Here is a 23,493-nt window from a genome sequence, read left to right on the forward strand (position 1 = left end):
AGGCAAGCAAAAGGACAAACAAATCGACATATTCTTTATATCTTCTTCTTGAAGAAAGTGCTTAAAAGCCTCTGAAGCCTACACCTGCTAGGCAGTACAATGCTAATCAGGCAGTAATTGGGGATAACGCATACTGCTGTGTATGCAGACAAGGTGTTTGAGGATGTCTGAAGGCAGCTGGAGGGAAACAGCGAAACAGGCAAGGGCATTTGGGTTGGTTTAAAAAAACATTTTTTTTGGACAGGCCTTATTAAGGACACAACTTGCGTACTGATCACCCCAAATTAGGATGACTCGAAGGGCCCTGGTCAGACAGGGGGTCCAGCGGAACCCCATACTTTCCTGTATGATTTGAATATTTAAATGGCCTCTTTGCATAATAATCTATTAAGAAGAACGCTATAATGAATGCCCTCAGACTGTACCGAGTGCATGTGTGTGTCCCTTTAGGACGTGTGTGGATTATTCAGAAACGCGACGCTTCACAGTTGTGAGTCGTTACATGCATCTGGTAGATGGGAAGAAATCAGGATACCGAAAGAGGAAAGAAAAACATGTAAAAGAGGAGAGAGCAAGACGGGGAAGACAGCTAGTCACCCAGTTTTTCAAAAAATAAGGTGTTAACTAATGTTCCCTGTTTTGTGCCGATGATTCTGAAGCTAGCCCGTACGAAGCTGTTATAATTAACAGAAAAAATAAACTCCCCCCGATATTGGAGCACAATATTTCCAAGCAGGTATGTTTTTCCACGCACTCGAGCAATAGTAATGGAGCACTGGGCTTCGAAAAGGACAGAAAAGCACCGAGCGACAATAAAACTAGTCCGGTGTGGTATATATATTCAAGCTTTTCCGAAGCCTTACGACAGCTTTCCGTGAGGAATGGATTGAAATTTAGGCTGTAATCAGCAGATTTAAATCTGCTTTAATTGTCCCGAGTGAGTTTATGAGAGAAGAGTTGTAATGATGTCTGATTCGTGACTGAGTCGTTTGTTTCAGTCGGTTCATTTCAATGAATTGGAGAATCCTGCTTATAAGACCAGTCTGAATGATTCATTCACGAATAGAACCGATTCGATTCTCGAGTTCAACTCACTGATTCAGTGATCCTGTCACTGTTTTTGCTCATTTCCACATTTCTTTCTGGAGCTGCTAGTGTGTGAAACTTAATATTCACTCAATGAATAATAATAATAATAATGATAATAATAATAATAATAATAATAATAATGAAAAGATAATTGGGGCTATGTAGGCTCGGGGCCCAGAAACCCTTGCGGCGCCCCTGACTGTGTGTTCTGGATTATTATGCATAAACAAGAATAACTCATTCAGTGAGTCATCCTTTGAAACAGGAAGTGAGTCATTTGATTATTTGGTCTTTTTCTGTACAACATGTTCGTGTTATTTCTGTTTTTCAATCCTCTCCCCCCCCCAACCCCCCACCCCCAATTTTTTTTAAAAAAACAAGGCTTAATTATTAAGAATGGTTAAGAGATTGTGATTCAGGACTGTGGATAAAAATATTCGTTTTATTTGAACTATTAGTAACGAGTTATCATTCTAAACATATATGAATGCTTGTTTTTGAGCCCCAAATAAGAAGAGTATTTGGTATTTGTATAAATCTTTTATTTTATCGCCCATAGCAAAGTCGCCATAATTTATTCAGTGTTTCACTGCTAAAGGTCAAACTAAGCCTTTGCCATCTAATCATAAATATTGCTCCTCTTCTGTTTTAATATGTTTTCAGAGAACCTAATTAGACCTTTGTGTGTACTTCATGAGAATGAGAACCTTTGCAGATAGTGATAAGATAGACCTAAAAAATCCCACTGGGTAATAAATAAACAATTTCTATCTGTACTTAAGTACTTAAGCAGATGTACACAACAGTGAATCAGCTATGTTGCAGTTTTACTGAATAACTGCTTCTCACATCGATGTGCATGTGGTATGCGCTAGAAGTTGCTTTTCCGAGACCCGGAGGAGAGGAATTCGGCTGGAAGAATCTACGAGGCAGCAGACTGCAATGGCTGGATCGATAGACATTCCCTTCTCTTGATCATGATGTATTGTTTACAGATTTGTTCACCTAAAGCAATTTGGAAATTGCTGAAATTGCAGAGGAATATAAAATGTTACTGTTTTAGAGGACAATGGAAACGATGTTTGCTCGGTATCATACCAATACATAATCGGTAATGTATATTGTTCCCAAAAGTTTTGGATGTTCCCATTTTTTGTTGAGTTTTTGTTTCATTTATTTCAAGGGAAATTCACCTGTGGTATTTTATGTTGTTGGGTTTTGTTTTGTTTTTTTCGTGAAATACAGTGCACATATTACCGGGTCCAAAAATGACCTGTCATAAGCTTTTATGGGGCATAGAATAAGACAGAAAAATTGCTTTTAGAAAGTAATATACACCAATCAGCCATAATATTAAAATCACCTGCCTAGTATTGTGTAGGTCCTCCTAGTGCCGACAAAACAGCTCTAACCCATCGAGGCGTGGACTCCACAAGACCTCTGAAGGTGTGCTGTGGGATCTGGCACCAAGACGTTAGCAGTAGATCCTTTAAGTCCTGTAAGTTGTGAGGTGTGGCCTCCATGGATCGGATTTGTTTGTCCAGCACATCCCAGAGAGGCTCGGCTGGATTGAGATCTGGGAAATTCGGAAGCCAAGTCTTTGTCGGGTTCCTCAAATCGCTCCTGAACAATTTTTTTGCAGTGTGGTAGGGCGCATTATCCTGCCATTACAGTAGGTAATGTCGTTGCCATAAAGGCATGGACTTGGTTTACAGCAATGTTTAGGCAGGTGGTAACTGTCAAAGTAACATCCACATGAATGCCCGGACCCAATGGTTCCCAGCAGAACATTGCCCAGAGCATCACACTTCCTAATCTGACTTGCCTTCTTCCTGTAGTGCATCCTGGTGTCCATGACCCTTTCGCTGGTTCACCAGTTGTCTTTCTTTGGACCACTTTGGTAGTTACTAACCACTGCATACCGGGAACACCCCACAAGACCTGCCATTTTGTGGATGCTCTGATCACAATTTGGCCCTTGTCAAAGTCATTCAGATCCTTACACTTTTTTTTCCTGCTCATTTTTCCTGCTTCCAACAGATGAACTTTGAGACCTGACTGTTCACTGCTGCCTGATAAACTCAGCAAAAAAAGAAACGTTCCCTTTTTCAGGAGACTGTATTTAAAAGATTTTGTAAAATCCAAATGGGCTTTACAGATCTTTATCGGAAAGGGTTTCAATGATGTTTTTCACGCTTGTTCAATGAACTGTAAACAATTATTGCACATGCAGCTGTGTAACAGTCCTTAAGACACGAACAGTTTACAGGCGCTCGGTGATTAATGTCACAGTTACAATAAGTTAGGACACTAAAGAGACCTTTATACTGACTCTGAAAAACACCAGGAGAAAGATGTCTAGGGTTCCTGCTCTCCTGCGTGAACATGCCATAGACCTGCTGCAGGGAGGCGTGAGGACTGCAGATGTGTTCAGAGCAATAAACTGTAATGTCTGTAATATAAGACGTCTGAGACGGTGCTACAGGGAGACAGGAAGGACAGCTGATCGTCCTCGCAGTGGAAAATTACATGTAAGCGTGTGTCCCCCAAGACGTGATGGAGAACTTGCAGATGCCTCGGTGGAAGAGTGGAGGAACATCTCACAGCAAGAACTGACCAATCTGGTGCAGTCCATGAGGATGAGATGCACTGTAGTACTTAAAGCAGCTGGAGGTTACACCAGATACTGACTGTTCCTTCTGATATCCACCTCCACTTTGTTCAGGGACTCGTTATTCCATTTCTGTTCCACAAACGTCTGTGGAGCTTCTTCAGTTCATGTCTCAGTTGTTGAATTTACACATGTTAAAAAATTTGCTGGAAATAAAAGCAGTTGAATGTGAGAGTTGAATGTATATCCCACCCCTTGACAGGTGCCGTTGTAACGAGATAATCAATGTTATTCACTTCACCTGTCAGCAGTTTTAATGTTATGGCTTATTGGTGTACTAATGCGAAGACTTCATGCAGACATTTGTCAGCGTCTTTCATAGTGTTTCATAAATTGGATCAAATTAAGGGCGTGGTTCTGGGAGACGATAATAGAATAGGAAATTGTAGCCAATTTGACCCAGTTTGTTGTCCTGGGAAACAAGTCTGATATTGGACAGGTCTGTCATGGTGTTCCTCAGGGGTCTGTCCTGGGTCCTATACTTTTTAGCATTTATATGCTTCCTTTAGGATAAATTATGAAGTAATATGGTCTAGGGTATCACTTCTATGCTGATGATGCCCAAATTTACATCAGCTCGAAGTCTGACATAACGGTCACATCACCCACTCTCTCTGAGTGTTTGCAGGAAATCAGATTATGGATGCACCACAATTTATTTAAAAATTGAACTGTTCCAAGACAATAGTTCTTGTTGGCACACCAACAGCTACACATAAAGATAGAAATTTCAACTTGACCTTGGATAACAGTTTGGTATTGCCATCTTTTCAAGCTTGTAACCTTGGTGGTATTTTTGCTAATCAAAATCAGACAGCAGAACCGAAAAAGAATAATTATTACGTATCATTAGCCAAACTGTTGACATTTACAGCAATACTGCATTGATTACAGAAAACTAATAACCACGGGAGGCAGGTGTATTTTGCATTTTAAAGTGGTTGTTCCATTTATGTCGCAAGACTGCATTTTAAAGGGAAAGACATGAAATAACTCGACTAAACTTTTGATTTGATTGTCTGTCATTCCTGCAGGTGTTGAGAGTGGTACGTTTGATCAAGATCTCGCCTGCGCTGGAGGATTTTGTTTACAAGATCTTCGGTCCAGGAAAGAAGCTGGGAAGTCTGGTGGTGTTCACAGCAAGTCTGCTCATAGTCATGTCTGCCATCAGTCTACAGATGTTCTGCTTCGTGGAGGACTTGGACCGCTTTACTACCTTTCCACGGGTAAACTCTCACTCGCTGGATTGAAAAAGGAACAGGTTTTCTTATTTCAACCTCACAAGAAATATATAGAAATATTTAAAAGTGGCTGTTAAGCCATCAGCATCAGTTCTGACACCATGAATGCTGGACTTGTTGCTCTTGGAAACATTGGGAACAAACACAGCCTGACACACTTTCCATCGACTTGACGATATTTAATCTGTCAGCAGAAGTAACGGCCCTTGCCAAGTTGTTGGATACTAAGTGCTCATGAGATGGGCTCTCATTAGCCAGATCTTTTTTACTCTATTATTAGTGCAGATCCACTGATGCATGTTTGTGCTGGGACTTGGAAGGGTCTGCGTAAACAGATCCTGCTCATTTCCAAAGCTCCTTTCTAGGTGGCATGATAACTATTCATGATAATGATATTTGCAGAGATTGCTCTCCAATAGACTGGTTGTAAAATTATCTTTATTTGACCTTTTTCTCTGCTGCCAATGTGACCAGGTTTTAAAGGCTACCTCAGGCCAGACAGAACTTTATTTGATTTCCATTGAAGAAGTGAATTTTGAGTGCCCTCTGTCTTTTGGTACATTCGGTGATCAGGAAGGATCTACTTTCTCTGTGATGTAGGCAGTACACTATTTTCATGACTTATTCTGTCTATTCACAATGTAAATATTTTATAGGATGATAATGTGAATCTGCAATGGAGCTGATTTTCTCCCTAAATTAGACATGGCCAATGCCCACCATCTAGGTAGGACTCCCCTATCCCATGACAGCTACCAACCAGCGATGGCAACGGCTATCACATGCTTCCTCCAAGACATGTGAAGACACCTACGATCTGTTGCTCATGCAACATCAAGGGGCAGTGAGGAGGAAAGCACTTATCCGCCCACTTCCACATATGAGCTCACAGACACCTATGTTTTGATAGTGTCACTGAGAGAGGAGAGAGTATGCCACCCCTTCCTCCCTGAGAACACAGCCAATTTGGCTCCATTGGACTCCCGGGTACAGATAGCTGTGGCATCATTGGGATTCAAATGTCCGGACGATAGGGCAGAGGAGCTGTTTTCTGAGGTCTTCCTTCTCATGTTTCAGGAATTAAGGTGTGAATGTCACAACTGAACTGAGGGAAGTGCTGTTGAAGTGCTGATGAGTGCGTGCTGACTGATCTCAACCATGTTCCTCTCCTGCAGGCCTTCATGTCCATGTTTCAGATCCTCACTCAGGAAGGTTGGGTGGACGTCATGGATCAAACCCTGGTAGCAGTGGGACTTATGTGGGCTCCAGTGGTGGCCATTTACTTCATTCTCTACCACCTGTTTGCTACTCTGGTAAAAAAATTCTGCTCAGATTTGATTTGAAAATAAATAAATATAATACATAAAATAGAGCATAATAGTGTATTCTATAGTATGCCATTATATAGTATATACAGAGGGGGAAATAAGTATTGGACGCAAGAAGCGTCTTGAAGCTGTCATTACAAACAAAGGCTTCTCCACTAAGTATTAAATAAATTTCAGTTAACGTGTTCGATACTTTTTTCCCGTGTCATTCCTCTTTATTACACATAACTTCATTTATAGACTTTAATGTTGTGAATTCTTAATATTTCCAGATTTCTTGAGTTAATACTGATGTCTGGTGAAAATTCCATGTGAATAGCCTCAATGGAAATATATTTACTGAAACAAATGCTGACGCGCGTGCCCAATACTTATTTCCCTCGCTGTAATATTTCAAAAATGCAAATGCTGTGTTATAAAATGTTGCAAATGTATATAAAATACACCACATTGTGGTGAGTGTTATACTGTTATACTGTCTGTGTTTGATTAGCAACCCATCGTGACCGTAATTGCCCGTCACAATGGCTCTGTTCGCATTTGACATTTGAAAAGCTGGAATGAGCGAAGAGCTGCCGTTTAAATCTGACATTTGAACGCGATCTTAACAGTAATGAGAACACAGCCGGCGCATGTAATCAAGCAACGGCTTAATTGTTTATTCGTCCCCTGTCAAATAAAGCGGGAAAAAAGCAGAAAAGGGAAAGAAGTCAAGACTGCATTAAAGAAAAAAAACACACACACACACACACACACAGATGTTTCATAAGCATAATGTCGATCAAAATCCCATTTATTTTCTATACGCAAATTTATGATCTTTGAAGGTGGAGTAACTAATGTTTCTGGTGTCGATATAATGTATAGAGTATGTATATAAAAACAACCTTAACTTATTAGGTCAGCCTGGCTTATCAGATTGGCTGCATTTACGTCTATTTGGTGTAAGACTGACAATAGAAGTGACAAATCACTGGGATATGAGTCACAATACTGGACAGATAACGATCAGCCCGGCACAATTATAGTACTCGTACATACCTATGATATCTTCAGTGTTCAAACAGAATTAAAGAATAATAATATGATATTCCACTTTAATCATGGAAACCTCTTGATGAAATTAAAAAAAAAAACACCAAATCCACACATGGTGACTTTAAAATGAAATGCTTTCTCACATGCCATTGATGCCATTGATGGACTTTATTTTGATAGTCCTATTGTGAATATTCAAGTTTCTTTCTAAAGCTCTTGCCTGCTGTCTTCCAGATCCTGCTAAGTCTGTTTGTGGCTGTCATTCTGGACAATCTTGAGCTCGACGAGGACTTAAAAAAGCTAAAACAGGTAAGATGTTTCTTTTCAGAAATGATTTTCTTCATTTCACTAAAAGTTTGTAGAAATCTCTGCTGAAATTTCTGGAGCAATCTCAGCAGCTTAATACAGCATTCTAGTCTTTGCTGGAAAATCACAAGTTCAATGGTTAAAAAAAAAAAAAAAAAAGATTTCTGAATTGTAACTTAATCGTAGACCCTCTGTAATTCGTTTGCAGAAATGGGGTCAGTTTGTCAATGCTGCAATGATGGTGGCAGAGTAGCCCTACACAGGATTCAAAAACTTAAAGCATATAATGTCAGATCTCTGCCAGCGTCCATGGAAAAACTCCATTTCCCATGATCCTCAACAGTGCAACAGTGTTGAACTATCAGCCATCTCACATGATTCAGCACATGATACACATCCCTGTTCAGTCACCTGACTTCTAATAAAAACCCACATTATTGCAGTGACCTTCAGCCTTTAACTAACCCAGACTCATTCCTGTTTTTTTTTTTTTTACTAGTGAGCCTTTTGATGTGTGCATTTGTTATTCCGGTTTTGATTCTGCTTTGTTGTGGTTTGTTGTGGTTCTTGTCTGAGTACCTGACCCTGTACTTGAATATCATTTCAGTTTTCGCCCTTTGAATTTGTCTTGGATCTGTTTGATAAAACCTTGCATTTGCATCTAACCCTGTCTGTGTCTGACCAAAGACTTCTCTGATGATGAATGCAGTGGGTTTTGAAGAACTACGTCAGGCATTGACTATTCATGGAAGTGTTGTTGAACAACAACCGAACTCTCAAGCCTTATCCAGCAGCTAGATCCCCCATCAATCATAGCCAACCAGACATAGTCCATAGGCACTGTATTTCTCTGCTTACGACCTCACCACTGATAAGATTGCTCAGTTGATCATCCAGTCCTATGATCATTTTGTCAGTGTCTTTTTCAACATTATTTGATCACTCTTTAAAGGCAAGGGAACCGAAGTACTTCTTATTAAACAAAAAACAAGGGACCAGAACTACAGCCAAATATGTGTTTGAATTCAGAATACTTACATCAGACAGCAGTTGGAACAAGCCGAATCTCATTGTTGTTTTTTGTCCGGGGTTCTGACAAGATGTCCTCAGAGTTGGCATGGTGTGATAGCCACTCGACACTGGGCTCTGTCATAGATCTGGCGATTCGCCTAGACAGACTTCTGAAAGAGTGAATACAAGTGTCCTTTCCTAATCAGCACCTCCAAGATGAAACGCAGAATCCGGGGCCAATGCTTATCAGACACACTTGACTTACCCTGACAGAATGTCCACAGCACTGAGAGGGCTGTTTCAACTGTGGAGGCGCCACCAATACAATTGCACGTTGCCCAACATGCACCCAAGCATGAGAACTTCTTGAAAGAGCTAAGAGCCTGGTGGATCAAACAACATATTGAGTCGTAGACTTCTCCTCTTAACCCATTTGTTTTCAAAAGTTGTGATGCATCTTTTTTTCCTGTGCTCAAGACCTGTAGGAGAAGAAATCATCATCACCCATCTCACTCCATCGACGTGTTTAGCGACTGAAGTGCTGTTCATCATGAGAACATTGTATTATTGGTCATAGCCTGAGCAGAATCCCCTCGTCTAGGACTTCTCTGAAAAAGAGATCGATGTATGGTCTTTATACTGGCTCTATTCTTCCATCAAAAATCCCTTCATCAATCTAGGTATTAACTATTATTGAAAGGAAAATGCCATGAAAATGCCAGAATTTCCCCCAAGCTACACTGAGTACTAAAATGTGTTTAGCGAGGCCATATGTGTATAACAAGTCCATATGATTTTTCCATCTGTTGGTTGAAACTACCCTGCCTCATTCTTTAGTCTATCTGTTGTCTGCCATGAAAAAAAAAAAACCCAGCAGAGACGTATAGATTGCCAAGACCTACAAACAAGGCTATACCAGACCATCCACTTCACCAGCATGCACTGGGTTTTTCTTCATGCAAAAAGGGTGTGGTGCATGTTGCACCCACGGCCTCGATAAACACGAGGTCACTATCTAACAAATCGTTCATCTTAAATGACTTCTTCATCTCGAACTCGCTTGACCTTTTATTTGTGACTGAAACATGACTCAAATCGGGTGAATTATCATCTCTTGGTGAACTTTCTCCTCCGGAGTGCTTTCTTTAGACTTTCTGGACATGGTGAGGGTGCTCCTATTGTTGTTTTTTTGTTTTTTTAAAAAAAAAAAAACTATTTTAAAAACAAAAAAAATACATATGGATGTGTATTCCAATTTTGTGGTACTGTACAGCTAATGACGGTCGACATAGGGGGTCCTGTATTATGTGCACTGATTTGCAGAAATTTAACAAGGAGTTTATTTTATTCCTCTTTAATATTGTGTCTCGTTGAGATAGACTGTTGATTCTTGGAGACTTTAATGTTCACCTTTGTTGTCTTTCTAAACCTTTGGTGAAAGAGTTTTTATGCCTCATTGAATCTCTAAATCTCTCATAATTAGTTTTCAGCCCTACTCATAATTTGGGGCACACATTGGATTTGGTGTTGTCACATGGTTTTCCCATAATAAATCTGAGAGTGATTGATGCTGCTATTTCAGACCATTTGCCAATTGTGTTTGAATCTGTCGGTGCTTCTTGCTCTCAGTCTGTGAGTTATTCTCGATTCATTCAACCTTCCACTGCCGGTTTATTTCCAGAGTACTATCAAGCTAACTTTGTGGATGCTGTCTTCTTTGACAAATCAAACATGGTGGAGGTTTTTACTAAATCCTGTTCTGTTGCTCCCCTTAAGCCCAGGAAAGCTAAGGGAAAGGGCACCGCTCAGCCTTGGTGAAATGATAACACCCGCTCTCTTAGACAAGAGGGCCGTAAATCTGAGCGAAAGTGGAAAAGAGACGCTCCACGTCTCGTACGAATGTTTAACTGCATGCTTAAGCAGTTACCAAAGTTTAGTGAAAGAGGCTAAGTCTAAATTCCTCTCCAAACTCATCACTGAAAATGCTAACCGGCAGAGAATTCTGTTTAAGACAATTGATTCAGTGCTAAATACCTTATCAGCCCATTTCTTGTTCCATCTTGGGAAACCTGTGAGAAAAAGTTTTTGATACTAAGCTCTTGGAGATCAAGGCTTCCATTAAGGCATCCATTAAGCCGTCAACATATGATCCTTCTTGCATTTGTTCACCAACAGATTCGCTAACTTGTTTTCATCCAGTCACCTCTGCTCAGCTAGCTGATATTGTTTCCAAGGCTAAATGCTCCAGTGAGTCAGATGTCATCCCAACTCATCTTTTCAAGGAAGCGTTTGAAACCTTGAGCCTGATGTAACAGCTCTCTAGCAAATGGAGTTGTACATCTCCAAATTTCCTTTTATTTATTTCAAAGCTCTTAGAGAGAGTTGTGTGTTGTCAGTTGAGTTCCTATATCAGTATGTCCAAAATTTTAGATACATTTCAGTCGGGTTTTAGATCGATGTAGAGTACGGAAACTGCACTGTTGAAGGTCAGTAATGACCCGTTGCAAGCTCTCAATACTGGACCGCATGTTGTCCTTGTCTTGTTGGATCTAAGCGCTGCATTTGATACACTCGATTATAGTATTCTGTTACATGGGATAGAAAATGTAGTGGGTCGCCCTGCAGTGGTTGGCCTCTTACATCAAAGACTGAAACTTCTCAGTGAGCACTGGGAAGTTTTCTTCTTCGTCGCTCGTTTTTGCTGAACAAATCAATGCATCGATTCCTTACTCTCCCCAAAGAGCATTTGGTCATGGAATCAGCTTCTCTTAACTGTCCCACGTTGTCACTGTAAATCTAAGGGCGTTCGGGCCTAAATTTTGGACCAGTCTGCCCTTAAATGTGAGGTCTGCTCCTTCGCTGGCCAGTTTTAAATCGGGTTAAATCTGGCGTTAGATTAAGATTAGTTTAAGGGTGTTATGTTGAATTTTTCTGATTGTATTCTGTTTAATGTGTTTATATTTCGTACGCTGCATGCGTTCTTTTAATGCTTTGAATTTTTAATGCTTTAAATTCTTTTTCTATTCGCAACGTTTTATGGTTCAGCGCTTTGGTGCAAGTCTGTTGCTTTTAAATGTGCTCTAGAAATAAATTTTGACTTGACTTGACTAACTCAGCCTGCTGGAAAACTGCCACCTCTGCTCAGTCCTCTATGTCCCAAGTCACATCTAGCCAGAGACTTTATTATAGATTTACCACCCTCGCTTAATATGACTACGTTTCTTCATCAAAGATTCCCTTTGTCTAATTCCCCTCCCAGCATTATCCACGGCGTTGAGAACAGCAGAGCGCTTGTTTAAACACATATTCAGACACTTTGGAATGCCTGAGGCCATAAGACTATATTCAGAATTGGCAATTTAAGTACAAAAGTTTTGCCAGTATTTATGTGAGGAAAGTTATTCATTGTCGAGTTATGTATATGCTTTAATCAGTTTTCTGAGCATGCCATTCATTGACCTGGATGTGGTTCACACATCCAAGGTTGTCTGAATTTTCTCGAGTCGAAGCATCTAAGAGAGGGGTTTTCATAAACGTCTAGACCATCTGCTTTAAACATGAGCACATGCATTTAAGCCCAAAAGCATAGAAAAAGCAGACTGAAGAATGCAGACATCATTTTTCCCCCCCTCTGCTGTTTAATGTAATACAGTATAATAAAATCAGGAGTCAGTTTAACAAGTTGATCCAACACATCCAGTTGCTGATTATGCGTTTTACTTTTTATCCTGTGTAATTGTGTGCACAGATTAATGCTAAATTGAGCTTAATGCAAAATCTTGATATTGTAATGTGTGCACAATACATTTTAACGTGCTTTTAATTCACCATTTTGACTAGCTGAATTAATAAAGTTGTCATATCACTGCAAACCAGTGACTACATCTTCCATCCGTTTGCACTGCGGCCTACAAACATGGCCGCCGTGGACTGCAATTCCCAGAACTGTCATTCTAATCACACACACACACCTGTTTCCAATCTCACACACAATGAAAGAGACTGTCCGAAGACTAAGTCTTTGTTTGTTTATTCTGGTTTTGACATTGCTCTTGTTCTCGACCTCGTCTTTTGGCCTTGCCTTGTTTGGACTGTTTGCCCATCGCCTGACCCATTGCCTGTTTTTGACCACGCTGTTGTCTCATGATTTGGATTTGTCTGCCTGCCTCTCTCTAATACAAGCTCTTACCCGCACTTGCTTCCGTCCTAACCTCCATTATGTTCCAAAAGTAATGCCAGTGATTTTGTTCATTCGATGTGCTCTTCTGTAAACAGAACATGCCGAGGGTTTATAGGCTGCTAGGTTTACAGCGCACTTTAAGTCAATTCATAACGTTATCCAATAAAATTAGATCATCCCGATAAGCAATTTCTCCAATTAAGATGCTGTTTCCATCAATCCCATCTGTGATTTAAAAAAAAAGAAAGAAAATGCTTTATGGATTTTGAAAAATGATGATGCTATTATTTACTGTAGTTAATAGTATTTTAATGATGTATTTAATAATGGGCTCAAATATCATTCCATAGGTTTATGAATGTATTTACTGCCCAATACATAAATTTAGATACAAGATATTGTGGTTACATCAAACTGTCAGAAAGTGGTGCTGGACTTGCCCTTCGCTTAGTCTGATATCACTTAGAAATGAATATACTTTCAGTCCAGGTCAGGTCAGAATTGCATTTAATTGAGACACAGCTCTGTTTTAGGCAAATCTCACCCCGTGTGCACCTCTCGCACAACTCTCTGAACATCGCATAAGTCAGTAGTTACATCTGATGTCTGACTACTACGTGCACATAGCTTACCTCTGAATAAAGCCTATAGTGTCTGATACAGCCTCCTCATTTTACCCACAAATCTGCTGACAAACGTTTTTTTTTTTTGTTTGTTTTTTTTTTAAATGTTCTGGACTAGAACGTCTGCCAAATGTCATAAATGTAAATGAGATATCACAAAGTATGTTGGAGCAAATGCTGTTCTAAAGTTAGTATTGCTGGTATGGTTTAGACTGGCTTCTGAAATAGATGTTTACAGAATTGTAAGCCTGGGTGGTTTTGACACAGCAGGAGGGAATGGGTGCAAATCCCTGTAGGTTTGAAGTATGCTTTCCCAAAAGGAATGAAAAGATCTGATAGATCTCATCAAATAAACACATTGTGGAGTTGCGCTCGCTTTATTTTCGGTATCTGCCGCACAGGTAACCATGACTCATCGGTTCATTAATGCTGGAAAACATGACCTGATTCGGATCCTTGGCTACACGTGCTGAGATGTTGGCAGTGCTCAGTGTGTGAATGTTAATAAGATCGATGCCGATGAACTTACACTACCATGGCCAAAAACTGTGGGGAATGGCTTTCGAATGATGGCTCACTAGATTTCATTCATTCTCTGGCATGCTTTCAGCATCTAGACATGTCCAGATCAGTTCTGCCTTAGCCACAGCTGAAGGATCTGCTACTCAGGCAGTAAAATTGCTTATTTTCTAGGTGCTTCCAGCATAGATGGGGGCAAACCTAAAATAGCCTGCTAGATTATGATTGCTCTCCAAGTATACAGAGAAAGGGGAGCTTTTGTAAACAGTTGGTTTCAAAGCAATTCAAAGACTGACCTTGACTCTAGTAAGACTAGTTCATCCTGATGTGGAACAAATAAGGCTGAGATGGGTTTTGTCCTTTTGTATCTCATTGTTGGTTTGGTGGCTGTGTGGCAGCTCTTTGGGTTTCTCTGAAGGTTTTTTGTAGCTCTCACTGAACAGATTGCTGTCCCCTGTGATAATGTCATCAGTAATTGCTTTTGAAGGGTTTTTGACCCCCTGCTCTTTCAACCATGAAGCTGTTGAAGTCGGTAACAGAAGTATGGTCTGAGTCATGCAATGTTTGGAAGATGCTATGTTTTATGAAAATAATTGCATGGTTTAATTGTAGTTACGATAGTATAGGGCGATTCCAATGTAGCCTAGGCCCATAGGCAAAACAGGACAGTTGTCACATCATCAATCATCTTACAGATGTGTCCTTTAAGAACGCGTGTTTTTTCACTCAATTCGTCACGTGTGTTTACGCCGCACCCTGCAGGCACGCTTCTTAGAATTTCAATTCATTTGTTGTGCTTCATGCAATAAGCACATGGAACAAAATACTGTAGCTAAACACATAGTACACTAAAAAAATGTAGACGGTTATATTTAAGGAAAAATATTACGTATGGTTTACATGCAGATATTACGTTTCTCCTCAAATCTTATGCTAAACCTAATTTAAACAAGTTTCTAATTACAAGATTCAATTATACAAGTCACATAGTACAGGTACAATATCTATAGTATTTAAATTAACTTAGCTACACCAGGTGTGCTAGAATACGCAGCGGTAAAGACTGGGGTGCAGTACACCAGCAACCGGGGTTCGTGCTTCAGCTCAGTTGGGCGTTTTGATTTAATACATGTTTTTTTTTCCAGTGTAGAAAGTTGATTCATATCGATTACGTATGTGTAAATATGAATGTCCTTCCTCAAAGTAGTGTTGAATTAATTCAATCTTCTCCGTTCTTGCCAATGGAATACTTTTGTTCTTTTCTTAGATTTAAAGTTTCACTATTAAAATAAAACTGGTTTAAAGTGAGCACAGAAATCCACACACTGAAAAAAAAAAACCTCGTTAAATTTACTTCATTCAAATGCGTACGTCGGTTGCACATGATTGAATTGAGGTACATTATTATAATTTGTTTTGGTACGTCAAACACGGTTTGATCATATATTTTGAATCGGTAATGATCGTGAAAATAAATTAGCTGTGGTTATTAAGTGCATTATTGGCACCTTTTATCAATATGACATGCAGTGTATGATATTTGACACATGGGGATGCTATATAATAATAGTATTTATTTATTTTTTTTTTACATTGATGGTTTCTTAAGTTTTTTCCCTTCTAGACTATAACAGAGTTGAGCCACTCCCTGTAATTCAAGTCTTTCAAGGTTGGAAACATGTGTGAAGGATCCTGGACCTGCACTTTTTTCATGCAGAACATTTCAAGCTCTTTTATATTCTCAGGTTTGGGAGCTGTCGTCTTTTGTTTTTTGAATCCAGAGAAAGAGATTTTCACTACAAAACACAGACTGTAGTTTTTTTGTTTTTTGTTGATTTGCATTTATGCTTGGGGTCATTCATATTCCTTTACCACCTAGCAAGCATTTTGGCATTATGTTTTTGGGTTGTCTGTACGTCCGTGGATCCGCCCGAGATTCTTGCTATTGTCTTAAAAAGGAGTGGTTAAATATTTGTAAGATTTATATGGAATTATCATTATAACCAGGAGATTTTGGAATGGATCCAGGTAGGGTCAAATGTCTGAAATAATTTTTCTTCAATATCTTCCTTTCTGTTTGAATAATATTTTAAATGTATTTGAGGCATACAAATTAGTAACAGGAAGGATTGTTAGCAGTGGAGGCATTACCGTCTATACCACTGGCGTCAAGTTCTACTTCTTGAACGATCTATCTATGGCCAAGCCTTAGTGTCCTAACTGAAGTAACCTTGTTTTGAGCTGGAACTTATGATTCCTACGTCATGTCCTGGAAAGTAGGATTCATGATGCCATCAATCATTTTTTGGTCACAAGACCAAAAAAAAAAAACAGTATACAATATATTACAGTGGCTCTTTCTCTCTTCCATATATTCAACTACAACTGAAGGAAAATATCAAGACTATACAGTAATTTACACAAATAGACTAAAGCAGAGGTCACCAACCCTGTTCCTGGAGATCTACCTTAATGAAGACTTTAGCTCCATCCATAATCGTGCCCACATGACCATCTAATCATTGCCTTAAGAAGTTCTTGATCAACGAAAACAGGTGTGTTAGATTTTGGTTGGAGGTAAAACCTGCAGGAAGGTAGATCTCGCTCAAGGACGAGGGCTGATGACCACTGGACTAAAGTAAAAGATTTAACCTTTCTATTTTTTTTTCCTTCTCAAGCTTGCAATAAACAGCTCCTGTTTTTATTTATTTTATTTTTTATATATATATAATTGAAGCAAGTATGCAAGTAGGGGCTGTGAGGCATGTAGGAATATTATTGCCCATGCCCTCTGCCTCTACCCTCTTGTTTAAAGAACGTTCTAATATGACAGAACTAAGTGGAGACAATATCATTTCAATTTGATTGATAGACGAGCCATGGCAGAGTTTGGAGAATTGGTAAGCCAGGCTGTTACAGGATTGTTTCTCGTGAATGGTTCATACAGATTCTTCAAATAGGATTGACATTTCCATTTCAGTGGAATGATTCATTGCGGCAGAGGATAGTCAGTGTATGGAAGAACCTGGGTTGCTTGCTACTGTTCTTTCTGGCTGAGGAAATAGATTTGTTCATCACTGCATAGAGAAAGCTGTGTTTTTTTTCCAGGTGTCAGACATTCTACATCGACTCATCTCGGTCCTGTATTATGCTAAAACTCTTAAAGGAAAAACAACAAATTGTCATGTTTAACGTAGAACAATTCAGTTCATACACCATGTAGATTCTTCTCTCTGTTTCTCTCTCTCTGACCCTGCCTTTTCATGCCTCCCATGAGCATCACTGTTGAGCCATGTGTGGCAGTGTTCTTAGATCCCCTCACAGATGGAGTTGTTCAAATACCAGCCATGTCTCCATGGAGCGAGAGAAACAAAACGCTCCCAGCTATTGCTCACAGTTTAGATATGTTTGTGTTCAAAGTGAAGGGTTTATTTTGTGGCATATTGCTACAAGGATGACTAAGAGGCATTCCCAATACTCACTGATCATGTAATATGGCTTTTTCTGGTGCTGTTTTATTATTCGTCTGGAAGCTTGCATGACCCACATATTGCTAATAACTGTTTTCCAGATCTCTCTGAGATGCTCCTAGAGTAGCTGTTAGTGCTTTGGGATAGGTTTGATTACTCCTGTTTTAGGAAAATGTAGTGAACGTTTGTCCCGAAGAGAGATTTCACTGCAAGCTGGTGATTCACGCGTGAATTCCTTATTGCTAAAAGTAATTACTGTTAGTCAGTTGTGGATCGTTCCACTGCAGTGTTACAGATTTGACTAATTACAGTTGTAACTTCTTCATGTTGTTTGGTTGAATAGTAATACTGTGTCATGGGTGTGCAGCGGGTAGCATTGTGGTCTCACAGCTGTTCGTTCCTGAGCTGTTCTTGTTGTTATGGCGCTTTGCATGTTTTCACAGTGTCCTCATGGGTTTCCTCTGAGTTGCCCAGTTTCCTCCAACCTCCCAAAACAAGCCTTAGGCAGATTGACTACACAAAATGCATGTGCATGTGTATGTGTGTGTTTGGAGCCCTGCAATGGACTTCAGGGTGTATTCCTGCCTCATGCCCGATGTTCCCGGGATAGACTTCGGATCCACCATGAGGATGAATGAATGAATAATGAACATCCATATTTACATTTAAATTTATGGCATTTGGCAGACGCCCTTATCCAGAACGACTTGCATTTTATCTCATTTATACAACTGAGCAATTGAGGGTTAAGGGCCTTGCTCAAGGGCCCACCAGTGGTAGCTTGGCAGTGCTGGGGCTTGAACTCCTGACCTTCAGATCAGTAAACCAGAGCCTTTAACCACTGACCCACCACTGAAATATTTCCTGCAATATTACAGGGTTCGTACAACGTGCTTGGAGCGCTTGAATTGAGCTTTTTGTTATTTAAATACTGGAAAACCTTGAAAATAGCCATTTTTTTATCTAGTGGTGCTTAAAAAGTATTTGAATTATATATATATATAAAAAAATCAATAAATACGAAATCGCTAAAAACTTTAAAGTGTTTATTTTCGATAGAACACACATGCATCCTTTCACTCAAAATATGACACCCTGCTACAGTTCTTCCCCCCTCCCCCCTCCTCCTCCCCCTGCAATTTACTCTCTTATTTTTACAGAGACAGCTCCGGTCCACTTTTAAGACCCTTTTAGCGATTTTCTTTCAAAAAAAAGCACCTAGCGGCAAATCTATCGACTTTTTGGGCAAACCTTGCCAACTTTCCGTACAAGAGAGTGTCCAGTACTGCCCTTTCCCCCCGTAGGTACACCTCTCTCTCTCTCTCTCTCTCTCTCTCTCTTTCTGAGTGATCATTTTACACGTAAATATAGCTAAAATCACAGCACACCCATTGTCTTTAACTTATGTGTATGGGGATTTTGTCAGAGGATGTCTTGGTTATAAATAAGGATTGTACCGGTGCAGAGCAGCAGCTTAGAAGTGACTGCTGGTTAACACGTGGTCTCCTAACGGGCTGCGTTTCAGTTACAATTTCATACTCGTTCCGTTGTCTGACAACAGAAACAGAAAAATATGTAAATGAGAACAGCTTTATTGGGAAACTGGCTGTATTAAAATACAGCATGTGAGCACACAGAGTAACAGAGAAGCAAACAGATGGAAAGGGCCGACACTAGACAGAATGCAAATACGATGCACTGATGTAATGAATATGCTAATTAGCACATGACATCATCTAGCGACACTTAGCGACTTTCCACTGAAAGTTGTTGGCAACAACGCTCCAGTCACTCACCTGGAGTACACTGACGTTATGGTGAAGACAAAGCAACGCCTGGGAAATCCATCATGGCTGGGAAAGACACCTTATAAAAATTGGTTGTTTTATTATTAGTGTTATTTATTATTATTATTATTATTATTATTATTATTATTATTATGCATTTTTTTGGAATTTAAAAAGTAAAAAATGAAGAAAACGTTTGAATGACATCTCTTGTGTGGGGTACAGTGGCTTAGTGGTTATTTCACACCTCCAGGGTCGGGTGTTCGATTGCCACCCTGTGTGTGCGGAGCTTGCCTGTTCTCCGCGTGCTTCGGGGGTTTCCTCCGGGTACTCCGGTTTCCTCCCCCAGTCCAAAGACACGCGTTGTAGGCTGATTGGCATCACTAAATTGTCCGTAGTGTGTGAATGGGTGTCTGAATGTGTGTGTGATTGGCACCCTCTCGTGCCCCGGGTCCCCTGGGATAGGCTCCAGGTTCCTCGTGACCCTGAAGGATGAGTGGTACAGAAAATGGATGGATGGATGGATGGATGGATGGATGGATGGACACCTCTTGTATAGTCCTTGAAAACAAAAAAAAGTCTTGGAATTTCATTATGAAGAATCTGTACGAACCCTGATATTAGTCTGTATGCTCCAGGTACTAGCATAATGACGATTTCTGGTAATATAGTGAACCTGGGAGCAATTTCCTTGGCTTGCTGTTCACGTGGATGTCATTTAATATCAGCCACATGCATGATACACTGTTTAAAGTGCAGTAACAGTATCTGTTATTATTCCATAAAGATTTGGAGCGCTACACCAGCTTTTATCAGACTTGCCTAATTATGCGCAACAGCCTTTTTGCCTGACTCATTCAAGTTTACTTTCAATATTAATAATAATAGATCAAAATAACCCCGTTCAGTATGCAGTGTCAGAAATGTACACCTCATGGAGGTCCATTTGTGTGATAACATTCATCATTATTTGTGAACTGTAACGCATGTCTTCATGGACAGGACTTGCATCTTTCAGTGTGGACAGCTGATTTGTCTTGATTCAAAACCCATTTCAAAGCCATGGCCACAAACGACCAAAGCGTCTACGGCCTAGTCTTCAACTGATGGATTAGATATGGATCTGATGCTTTCTTTCTGCTATCGGCGTATCGTGCAGTCCCGAAGCGAGCGCGGCACTTTAATCCGAATCGTAGCGATGTCATCGGTTCTCCAGAATCGTACTTGTATCTCGTCCTCCTGAGTAGACGCTTGCCTTTACAGCATGCAAGCATTGCAAACCACTGAGAGGAACAAGAAATATTAGAAGTAATAAGGAAATTAGGATAAGGAAATAAGGAGCGCTGTTATTGGGGCGGCAAGATTCATCTCTGAAATGACCTGCTTCTTTAATACGTCGTCTTTTTCGGTCGTACCATCTTAGGATGTTGATTCAAATTGTTAGCTGGCGTGGCCGGCACCTGCACGCACGCTGAAGGATCATTAGCAATTAAAGGCGACAGGATAAACGGAGGTAGCGCTAATGAATACCCGGTGTGTTCCACATGCAGCTGATAACAGGAAGTGTTTAACGAGCTTCCTCTTAGCCTCTGTCAGGATGCAAGTCTGCATGCTCTGATGCTTCGCACGTCTCTCATCATGCTGATTGGAATAATGCATTTATTGTGTGAAATTAGCTTTGGGGAAATTTTTAATGAGTTGCGTAGACTGCCATGCCTGACTGAGATGACTAAAAATAATTGAAGGAGACACCTAGGAGAACCTTGGAGGAAGCAGATCGACTAGTTGTGTGCTGTGTATACAGGTTCGACAGGGCTTTTCCGTTCCTGGGGTGAATGATATCCTGCTGAATAACACGGCATAACCGAGACAGTACTCTTTAGGGACGATATAGGCGCAATGTAAGTATACACACCCTGGCTTCCTCGTCACTTCCTCTTCCGTTTTTTCGTTCCAGGTCACGTTGACTTTTCATATCTCTTCATGCAGTCTATGCATTTGGCTAGTCATGGGCCATTTCCCTCTCTGATTGGGAAGATTGATGGTGATAGAAGCTCAACAAATCATTACCTCCCTCCAGCTAAATGGTAGTGAAAAGCAGCTTTCAGTGGTAGGAGGGAAATGTTTATCTTTTTACTGACGGAAATCAAATGGGAGAGCTTCCCTCGGGGTGACTGTGTGTGTGTGTGTGTGTGGATCTTTGATATCAAACGCCTCTCCAGCGGGCTGGGCCATGTACTGTGGAACGGGTTGGGGGCGGCTGCTGGAAGGAGAGAATATCAAAAGGCTGTGGGAGAAAGGTGCTGCAGTACATTCATTATAGCTCAATTTGCAGAGGGTGTCTCACAAAGTGCCATCTCTGCAGGTGAATAATGAAGAAGACAATGTAGGTCTCTCTCTCTCTCTCTCTCTCTCTCAAAGCCTGGCTTTCCCAGCCGACTAAATAATGAGCTCTCCGTAGGGGGACACTGCTCCAGAATGAGCAAAGGATAGAGTGTTAAGATTAACATGGCCACTACAGGTTGTAGCAGTAATTCTTCTTTCGATCATGTTTCTTACGAATCATTTAGTCGGTCCGTCCTGATATTTGTGTCTTTCTCCTCTGCTATTCAGTGTCTTAGTTCTGTCATCATTTGTTTCCTTCGCGTACTTCGAGAGCATAGAGCGATCAGCTATTCATCCATGTGCACCATAAATATTTAAGATTACATCCCGTACCTTGACTCAGCAGGATCAGACCGAGGTAAATCTCAAACTTCCCAAAAGCTCATGATGAGCCGCCGTGTTTGTTGTTTGTTATGCGTTTGCACCTAACCACACTGCCATCTAGTGCAGGACACACACTGCCGTATCTGTTTGAGTTATCTCTACACAAATACACACACACACACACAGGATAAACCTCTGAAGAGCTCCACTGTTTAACCGCCTACAGACGCACACACACACACACACACACACACACGCAAGAGTCCCTGCTGGCTGTGACGGGCACGTCTCCCTTAGCTCCCCCTAGTAACAGAGCTGTCTATCAGCATGCTGCTCAGAGCGCACGTTTATTTGTCTGGCCTCACGTAGCCCCAGTCATGCTTCAAATCCTCCTCCTTCTCCAGCACACAGATCTTCATCCAGATGTCTCCCGCCCCAGACAGTGTGTTTGTTCCCGTCTCACCTATTACCTTGACCCAGTTTTCTCCTTGCAACTCTATCGCGTTTAGAATGTTCTCACAAAAAGTTCCATTTGACCAGACAAGCCCTACCTAACGTGACATCCCTCCTCAGCAAGGCCCTGAAATAACATCACGTTTTGTTTTACCAAGGGGAATGTAAGCAGCAAACATAAATGTCACACCACACAGGACACACAGGGGCTTCAATGTCACCTTCTGTTTTCCCCATAGGATTCTGGGAAGAACAGCAGCCATGCTCTGTCACTCCCACCCCACTGAGCAACCTGGCAGGCGGCCCCACGGGTGCCACAGGTGCACCTCTAAGTGGTCTGGGAGTTTATAGCCTATGCAATGCTGCCATGCTTCATTAGAGGGTAAATGAGAGGGGAAAAATTGACCCCCTCTTTCCCTGTGCTCCTTATGGAACTCTGCCAATCTGGAGAGAAGGGGGGGCGGTGCATGCATTTTGGGCTTATAAGCACCAACGTGTGCAGATTTCATATAAGAGCCAGGTGAAATAGAGACTGGCATACGGAGGCTATAGAGCTACAACATCTAATAATAATATATAAGATAAACACATATACAATGCCATTCTAGGTAGTTGAACATGACTATCTCCAGTCAACTGATCACATATGCACTTACTGTCTACTATAATAGGATACCTGTACAATTACCTTTAGAGTTTACACAGAATGGTGAGAAAAACAAAAAACCTCCAGCGAGTAACAGTTCTGTGGGCGGAAATGTTTGGTTGATAAGAAAGGTTAGAGGAGAATGGCCAGGCTGGTTTGAGCTGACAGGAACTCTCTCTAAATAACCACTCCACTCTTCACAAGCGTGTTAAACAGAAAAGCATCTCAGTAGGTGCAACATACTGAACCTCGAAGCAGACAGGTTCTGCTCCTGTCTGCTAAGAACAGGAATCTGAGGCTGGAGTGGGCACAAGCTCAGCAAAACTAGGCAGACGGAAATTGTAAGAAAAAAAAATGCCAGATAATATTTTTCCAGTCTTGCATTTTACTGCTGCTCATTAGATAAGCGCATGAATGGAGTA

At 40.7% G+C, this 23,493-nt stretch overlaps 1 protein-coding gene across 1 annotated transcript in view; it reads left to right on the forward strand.

Annotated features, from left to right (window-relative positions):
* The window catches only part of nalcn (sodium leak channel, non-selective), a 95,503-nt gene that overhangs the window by 40,855 nt on the left and 31,155 nt on the right, over positions 1-23,493 (forward strand). Inside the window, exons 12-14 of the mRNA XM_053627716.1 lie at positions 4,795-4,986; positions 6,177-6,314; positions 7,602-7,676. Of these exons, the coding sequence (XP_053483691.1) occupies positions 4,795-4,986; positions 6,177-6,314; positions 7,602-7,676 (405 nt within the window). The remainder of the gene's footprint in view (positions 1-4,794; positions 4,987-6,176; positions 6,315-7,601; positions 7,677-23,493) is intronic.

The sequence above is a fragment of the Ictalurus furcatus genome, chromosome 6, assembly GCF_023375685.1.
Source record: "Ictalurus furcatus strain D&B chromosome 6, Billie_1.0, whole genome shotgun sequence".
Lineage (NCBI taxonomy): Eukaryota > Metazoa > Chordata > Actinopteri > Siluriformes > Ictaluridae > Ictalurus > Ictalurus furcatus.